The sequence below is a fragment of the Carettochelys insculpta genome, chromosome 2, assembly GCF_033958435.1.
Source record: "Carettochelys insculpta isolate YL-2023 chromosome 2, ASM3395843v1, whole genome shotgun sequence".
NCBI lineage: Eukaryota > Metazoa > Chordata > Testudines > Carettochelyidae > Carettochelys > Carettochelys insculpta.
The window spans coordinates 279,055,251-279,064,572 of NC_134138.1; the positions used below are offsets into that span (position 1 = coordinate 279,055,251).

At 34.6% G+C, this 9,322-nt stretch overlaps 1 protein-coding gene across 1 annotated transcript in view; it reads left to right on the plus strand.

Annotated features, from left to right (window-relative positions):
• The window catches only part of LOC142008195 (uncharacterized), a 32,983-nt gene extending 23,972 nt beyond the window's left edge, over window positions 1-9,011 (plus strand). Inside the window, exons 4-6 of the mRNA XM_074985297.1 lie at window positions 83-217; window positions 348-528; window positions 2,475-9,011. Of these exons, the coding sequence (XP_074841398.1) occupies window positions 83-217; window positions 348-528; window positions 2,475-2,731 (573 nt within the window). The 3' untranslated portion in view covers window positions 2,732-9,011. The remainder of the gene's footprint in view (window positions 1-82; window positions 218-347; window positions 529-2,474) is intronic.
• The last annotated feature ends 311 nt before the right edge of the window (window positions 9,012-9,322 follow it).

A 9,322-nucleotide genomic window follows, 5' to 3' on the forward strand; every position in this document is an offset into this window, starting at 1 on the left:
AGTAGTGAAAAAATAAAAAAAACGTACATAATAGGATGAAACTAATTTCTAAATATTTTAAACCTATTTGTTTTCTCTTCAGACTGAAGCCGACCTTGCAAGAAACTTTCCAGGAAAGCGAGTATCTAGCTCAAATAATACTTCTCTTTCCCGACTTCCTGCCAACCCTTCACGAGTGGATCGTTTGATTGTGGACCAGTTACGAGAGCAGGCCAGAGTAAGCATACTTACCTAATAGAATATTCTGCAGGCATTAGTAACATCAGGTTTTTTGTTTGTCAGGTTGTTATATTTTGTGTAGTATTTTAATAAAATAACAGTTTTGGTGTTTTCAATATATTGGTTAGGTACTCACCTTAATAGGGAAAATGGAAAGGCTCCGCGGTTCTCCTGTCCATGGAAATATATACAATACCGTGGAACATCATTTAGAAGCCATTCATGTTACACAAGCAAAACGGAAAGATGAGATAGTTAATGCTACCAATCCACAGAGACAAGGATCACCTCGATACAATAATGAGAAAGGTAAATGGGAAATACTTGTAATTGCTTTGCAGTTCTAAAATGAGTTGGTTTTTTTTGCCCAGTTTGTAAAAGCAAGAAGTCCTGTGGCACCTGTAGACTAACAGATTTTTTTAGAACATAAGGTGCCCCTGGACTTGTCATTGTTTTTGCGGATGCAAACTAACACAACTTCTCCTCTGATACTATTCAGTTTATGTTCAATTCAATTTGTAACACATTTTGAATGTTGGAATGGCAACTAGTAGACTTACTTCCTTAAACAGAACCATTCTCTACATGTGTGCCTTTGACTTTAAAAGAGATGAAAGGATCACTTGCATCAGGTGATTTCTGCACAGACTTTACTCTGTTTTGTGTTACTGATTTTAGACTCCTTCTCGTCAAAAGGTATTTTCTCAGTTAAAATAAAAAGGGTCACCACTGTAAAAACAACAAGAAATCCTGTGCCACCTTATAGACTGACAGATATTTTGGAGCATAAGCTTTTGTGGGCAAAGACCCACCTCGTCAGATGCATGAGTCGGGGTTCCAGAGGAAGGTCCAAATTTATAGACTCATGAAAAGGAGGGAGTCCCAGTCAAGAGGAGGGCCAAAGTTGACAAGGTCAGTTCAGTCACGGAGGATGTGGCCCATTATCAGCAGCTAATGTGGAGTTGTGAACATCAAGAGAGGAGAAACCAGGTCAATTCAGTCAGGGAAGATGTGGTCCATTATCAGCAACTCATGTGAAGGTGTGAACATCAAGAGAGGAGAAACTGACAATTAGAAAAGCACCTGTCAACAGAAGCGTTATTGCTCAGATTTTCAAGGGATAACACGGTTGACACAAATGCAGAGTTCTGTTGAGACTCTGTTGACAGAATGCTTTATGTGTGTAGACACTTCCTGAGTTATGTCGACAGAGGGCCCCTTCTGTTAACATAATTCTCTAGTATAGACACAGCCTGTGTGTCTGTGCTCTAAAGTGGAATCCACAGTCACAGTTGAGACATAAGACTATCCTAATCCTGTGGACATTTTGCCTCTTAAAGATGAGCAAACGGATAGGTTCTTGTAGACTTATACTGCAATTGTCTGTTTTACCAGAGATGGCTTAGTTTGAGGAACTTATCCCAAACTATCCCAAACTTATCCTTTAGTTGAGGAACTTATCCCAAACAAGGACAAAATAATTGTTTTTGTAGTTGTTGTTTTTGGGGGGCCAGGGCGTGTTTTTGTTTTGTTTTTAATGACAAATATCTCTGGCACCTTTATTCATGCTAGCCCCAGTCATGTTTCCAGCCAGACCCATTGTGGGTAATGCACCAGTTAAAAGGCAACTTCAGCTTCATCTGTGAGAGTTACATTTACAAGGAAGAACAACAAGAAGTCCTGTGGCACCTTATAGACTAACAGATGTTTTGGAGCATAAGCTTTCGTGGGCAAAGACCCGCTTCATCAGATGTCTTTGCCCATGAAAGCTTATGTTCCAAAATATCTGTTAGTCTATAAGCTGCCACAGGACTTCTTGTTGTTCTCAAAGATACAGACTTATATAGCTACTCCTCTGATATTTACAAGGAAGAAGTTGCTGCTGTCTTAGTGGTGATGGTGATCTGCATAATCCAGACAAGAATGATGCAGAATTTCAAGTTAGGCAAAGTACTCCACAAATACTCCAGAAAGATCATATATACTATAAACCTTGAATATCCTTTCAGCACCTTTTATTACCAGAATCCTGTGGTCTGGGGTCTGAATTTACCTCATAACTTTGGAGCATTGGAAAGCCTATAATATAGCTAAATAAGTATTAGACATATTATTTAACAACAGGGTTCAGTCTTTCCAGTGGTTTCTTGGAATTACACAAAGTATTGGCTGAATTCATGTGATTTTTGTCTAATCAATGGATGTTGTGGTTGTATATTCTGTTGTGATGTGTTTGCGTGTTATTGTCTTCGTAGATGTTCTTGCTCTGGCAGCTGCCATTAAAGAGTTAGCTGTTTCTACACGTAAAGCTCGTACTGCTTTATGGTGTGCACTGCAGATGACTCTACCAAAAACCTGCTTAAGTACTCCAGTGAAACAGGAGGAGGTCGAGAGAGCACTAGAAGAGCTTTGTCCAGGAAACATAAGCATGCGAGAAAAAAACAGTGTGGATCCTGAAGACCGGGGAAGCAAAAAAGAAAAACATGAGGAATTTATACAGATTTTTGAATAACTGTGTGGGGCAAAAAATAAGAAGAAAGTGAATGCGTTATAGTATGGAGAACTTTTTTTGTTAAGTTATCAGAAAAAATAAGGATAATTCAACTGATCAGTACTGCAATTTTATTACTGTGATTCTGGTGTTCAGAAATATTTCTTGTAATAGTGTTACTACAGTTTTAATATTGCTGGTATTGAAGTGTCTTCTATGTAAGATAAAGATTTTATTAATAAGAGGAACTGGGCAATAGCTGACCATTTTCTTGATCACTTAGCCAAAGTTAAATATCAGCTGTGACTAAAGCCATCACCTGAGAACCAGTGAGTGGCTAAGCTAATTTTGATTCTTTTCTTCATTTGTTAGTTATAGAATTTAGCATACATTAGAAATGCCATTTTAAAGGGTATTTCATAATTATTAGGTTTTTTGCACCATTATGGGTTCTTTTAAGTGCCAGAATGATTGCTAAATAATGTATTCTTTGTACTGTCACTCAACACTGAATAATCCACACTTCTGCATTGCTATTGTGACAGGGTGTCAAATCTTTCAGGTAATTGCCAATAGCCTGATTAGAATAATCAGAGCTTAATATTAGTTACATGAATACTGGTTCTGCCAATTTAGAAATTTGGCCAGATGAATCTAAACCAAAAGTTTCCATAGTATAATCCTTGTGACAAAAATTTTTACATTATAAATAAATGAAGAGCTAATTTAAAGAGTTGTAGTACATTGCATGAAAGTACACGTTGGCAGTTAACATAAAATTGTCACTCAGGATTACAAATTAGATTTACTGATGTCTCATAATTAAGAAGAGCATGTATGCACTTAATGAAAAATTACATGGTTATTAATATGGTTATGATACTTTAATTATCAGAAACATTCCATATTTATTTTCATGTCTTGATTAAATGTTTATTTAATTTTTAATAATATATAGTTGGGTCTTTTGCCAAACCTTCCTAATACTCAGATTTAACAATTTACTCAGGAATTATGTATATTATATATAAATATACACACAATATATAGGTGGGTTTTTTTGTTTGTCTGTTTGTTTGTTTTTTGGGGAAGGGATGTTTGCAAGATATTTAAACAAAGCTAACTATTTACTAGGTTACCAAAGCTGTTTAACTGATTTGTTTTAGCATGAGAAGATTTCATGTATTTGATTGCTATTATAGTCTTCATCCTGTGGCTTAGACAATCAGAAGTGTTACATATCATTGTGAATGTATAAAGTGAGAATTAGAAAAGGATGAATAATTCATATTTTATTTTTATCACACTACTTTTGAGTATTTTAATGTTTTATCAATCGTGTCTTAATGTTAGATTGTCTTTTGAAATATACTAATTACCAAGTATATTCTTAGGTCTTCATATATTGATGAATGGCTTCAGAGACCAGTTCTTATGTTAAAAAAAGAATTATGTTGAGGATAGAAGAAAAAGTTTAAAGATTTAAATTGAAGTTTTATCTGTGTTTCATGATGTTACAATGTTGAATTGGACACTTTCTTGATAAATATATTATTCTCTTTCCGTATATATGTACTTCCTAAATATTCCAAACAGTCTGTAATTTTGGACCTGTGAATGTTTCTAGAACACATATAGTCTTATTGTTTTATTAGTACTAATATAATACCAGTGGTTGTACCATTGTTAATGGTAATGAGGTAAGGAGTGCATCATTTTGTACGATAGGAAGTCACTAAAGCCTCATTTTGATCCACTGATTAAACAAAGAAGGCAGACTCTTATTACAAGTATGCTCCACTTTGTCTAAAGAAAACTTAATCAGTTTCAATGGATATTTTAAAGCCTTAGTCTAAAACTAAATTTGGTATTGAAGAGAATTATTTTAGTGCTATGTGAGTCTATTTTGTGTGTGTGCGTGCAATCTGTTTGCACTGATTTCAGCAGGTCAGATGTGCTTTTGTAAAACTGTAGTTGGTGGTTTGAAAATTTTTCATAGTTTACAATATTTCAGTTTTTGATGGAATTTAAGTTTTTGAGTTGTGATTACTATGTTAACAGGAAATAGAATTTGAAAGTTTTGATTTGCCTTTGTTTACAGAATAATTGTAGTCTTGCAGGATTGTTTTGTAATAGTGAATCTACTGAGCATATTTAGGACCTTTTATTGTATTGTTTGTGTGTAAATTATTGTGAAGGAATGTGATCTTAATCCATTCATTTATAGTTAATGTGCCTTTTAACAGTCTTATTTCTCAAAAATGATAAGTTACTGTGTATGGTCACTTCAGCTTTCTGTTGCAATTTAATAATCCATTTAAAGGGGTTAAATGTAGCTGCGTTCGACTAGAACCAATGTAGCATATGGTATTAGTGTTGTTCTTGCATAATATTTGATTCTCCAGTGGTGTGGACTCCTATACACATGTAAGGCACGATAGCTGTTGAGAGTTACCACTAGTCAAATGTATTAATAACAGACTTAAGTTGTGTTGGCCACAAATGCAACATGAGCACATTTAATTTTTTTTTTACTTGATCTGCCTGTTTCTTTTTAAAATTTAAACTATCTGATGGTCCTCTTAGTATGGAAATTTTCTGCCCATTTCTTGAAATACTTTAGCAATTAACAGCATTGATATGTAAAAACAAAAAATCTTTCAAAACAATTCAGTTTTGTTTTTGTTTTTCTCCACGCCCTTCTATATTTCAGGGTGAAAATACAGTCTTGTGTAAACTGAGCAGTTTGAATTTGGGATTACCGTAGCTCTATATGGCCATATAGTGGTCCTATTTGACTACTGTTGATTTCTATAAATATTCTCTTCGGTTCTTCACCTGAATAAGTATAATTTCTTCTGTGGCTTGTTGGGACCTACTCCTAGTCTCAATGTATTGACTTCATGGAAGCAGACATGAGTTATTTGATAGAAGTCCACATGAAAGCATATAGAGGTTTGTGAGGTTTTTCAGTTTGTGGCACAAACAGTGTGTGGTGAATTTTCGTGTGTAGAAAATTTCCACCCCATTTTGGGGTGAAATGGTCTTTTTCTTCTTCTAACTGGTGTGTGCAATTGGGATGTGTGGTTAAGTGTGGGGAAGGAGAGTGGCATCAGTGCCCACTGCAGTTTGTCCACTAGGTTAGTCAGGCTGCGTTCCAAGAGTGCAGAATGTTGAAGAATTCTTGTTCCAATCATGTTAGATAAAATACAAATGTATTTATTTTATTGTAATAGGGCTAAAGCTTTAAGAACCTGAATTGATAATGCAGTATAGTATAGACTTAAAAATCACCAGCTAAATGATACCTTTTATGGATTATTTCCCCCTCCCAAGTAGCTGACTGGAAGCTTGTGGTTATTTCCTCTTTCCATTTTTTGTTTCCCTGGTCGGAAGACGTATGGCCAGAGTGTGTTCCATATTTAGCACCTGTACCTCTGCCTTTGTTCTTCTCTATCTCCAGAGTACCTAGCATAGTAAATCTGTTGTAATAGAACTGGTGTAAGCTAGTATCAGTGAGATCAGTATTAGTTTGTCAGCATTAAAGGAGGTGAGATTGTCATGGAATGTGGCTATTCTCTGTGGTACCACATCCTCAATAGAGGGGCCCTTCAAGATCAAGGCCACCTTTACCGCAAACCATAGCTCTCATTCTGCCTTTTGTCCCTCTTTGTTGATGGAAACAGTGGTATATAGTGTGTTTTTTTCCCTCCAAAGAAGAAGTAAAATGAATTTGCTCTCAATGTCCCTGATAAAAAAGGCATATAGCACATACCTAATTTGGCGGGGAGAGGGGCAGGGGAGGTTAATCTCAGTTTGCCTCTGCCTGAAACCATAGCTTTTGCTCTACTCTGTATGACATCCTCAGAACACATCATTTTAGGAAGTCACAGTTACTGGTTTTCATTGTGCTTAGGAGAGTGTTTAGGAAGTTGGATGTGTCTGGGGCTTTTTAATTACTCGACAAGATTACTGTGAAAAAAGTAAAGCTCCTTAGAATTTATTTTTTTAAGATAACACAAAGCCATTTTCTGATCTGCTCTAAAAGCTGGTTGCACTTTCTATTTATGCTCTGTGGCAGCTGTTATGTCAAAATAATGGATGCTGTGTCAGTCCCAAAGATGGCTTGTGCGTGTTTGGTGGGGACTGAGAAGTGAGTTTGACCTTAAATGTTTTTAATCCTCCTTTCCGTTGAGGACATTTGAGTAGATTTAGCTTTTCAAAAATGTGCAGATCTCCACTAACTTGAGAAAACTTGAGTTCAGGGTTCTTTGCCAACTCTGCACGAGTTGATCTCCTACTGAAAAAGAAAACAGGGAACACCACTTTAGTATATTAGGTGAATATGATGGAGGAGCTAACTTTTAACTGTCTAAATGTCACAGCATTTGACATTGAGATGATGTAGAGATTGTGCATGATCCTGCTTCCATTAAAGTCAATGGTTTTGCAGATACTGACTTCAATTGACTTTATTGATTTACTGACTTAAAGTCTTGTATATACACAAAGTTAAATAGGATAAGCTTTGCAGTTCATGTTGAACATTAGGTACCAAAAAACTCCAGAAATACATGTTGTTCCCTAACTTATTTTAAGGTTTTTGAACATAACAACGTCTTGGAGTTAGGGGAATAGTATGCTTTCATTTAAAGCTGAGGAATGTACCTACAGTAGAAGCTTTTGTCAGTTAAATCTATAGGCTTTGGAGAATTTTGCATCTTTTTTTATCCTGATTTGCCTGGATGGAAATACAGCCTTAACCATGTTAAGATCTTGATTTGTTTCTTGTGCAGTTTTATCTGTCCAAATCACCAGCACTTTTTTGTTTTGAAGAAACTTATATATAATTATAAAAGGAAAAACTGTAAATCTGCACAGTTACTTTTTTATTATAAATGGTTTTATAATTTGTTTTCAAATGGCACTTTCTTTTTCCTTAGTTTTTTACTTTTTAATATTACAGCCAAATCTGTCAGTTTTATAGTGTGGTGACTCATTTTTCTTTATTAGCAATACTACAATAAAAGGTGCAAAAAATAAGGTACGTTTTAATGTACTTATTTAGCCTCTGTTGTTAGAAGTTTAAAATGTATGGAATAAAATAATTTTGAGCAACTTTTTTAGAACTGGGGAACTGAAACTCTTAATTCCTCTGTTTCTTATTTGCCAGGTAAGCTTTAAAAAGGAAATTGTTTGCATATATGAAAGCTAACTATTGAGTGGGAAGGTAGACCAGCATTGGCTTAAAAAAATCAATGCCTGATAAAGGTTGCTTTACAATTTTTACTGTACAAAGTAAAACTGGTCTCAGACTTGTTTATGCACAGTAATAATTTAATAAAAATAGTTTTTCACAAAATTAGGCTATTTCCAATATAGAGGGGAAAATAAGTTTACTTTTATTTTTATGACAGATATACAAAGATTAATACTGTCTATATTTTAATACACTGTTTGGTGTCTGAAGACTATCTTTTACATGTATGTTGGTCAGTCTCATTTAATTAAAAACAAATTTTACACTGCTAGTGAAATATTACTGAAGAAGGCTGTTGTTATTTAATCCATTTAGTAGACCCAACAGAAATATGTGAAAGTATACATTTAACCAGAAGAAGCAAAATGTCAGTTTTTAATTATAGAGCTAAGACTTAATGATTAATCAGTTTAGGCTTATTTCAGTGTTTCTGTAAAATAACTGGATATCTCATGACCATTGCAAAATCTCACTTCTACCTCTTGTGTAATACTTAACTTTAAAAAGGTTATTTGTGCTGCACAGATTTCTGCTGGAACATTCTTTTTTAGCAAGTTGTTACAATTTAACTAGCAGATTTGATCAACATTTTTTGTCTTCTGTTAGACAGCTGTATTATGTGGAACACAAAGAAGCCTTGTAGGTAGATTTGTGTTCACTTGCGGTCAGATAACCCACCATGCTAACTGTGTACACTTACTTATGGCTTATATTAAGAAAAGGTACACCAGTAGACAGGTATGCTAAGGTTTGTGTTACATGTATGAAAGTCACAAATTTATGAGAATTCTGTAATAAATCATGGCCAGTGTAATTTTCGAGCGTTTTATATGTGATAGTTTCCTTATTTAAATAATCAGTTGTGTTGTGTGTACATGGCTAATGAATAGTTACAGCTATTGTTTTACTCAGTTCAACTCATGTTACATATCAGCTGCTGTTCTATATGTGAGATGGTTTTGTTAGGCTGTTTTTCTTTTTGTTTTTCCTTTTTGTAATTCACTGAAGAGATCTGTTGTATGTTCTAACACTTAAAGTTATAAAAATAATTAAAATATTTCATATTTTAAGTCACTGATTGTATTATTTCAGTAAATTTATGTGAAGTTGGTGGGGACATTAGGTAATAATGGGTCATACTTGGTTTTACGTGGATTAGAATTGATGAGGAATATCCATTATTCCATTTTCCAGATTGATAATACAAGAAGGGAAAAGAGCTGTAATTAACTTAAGTAACTTTCACCTCGCCACTCCCTCCTGCAAGTGAGATTACAGCAAAGGAAATTCAGTCACTTCGTTGTAATTATTTCAGAAAGCATCAGACTTCAGTTTCTAGTATGTTAGTATTT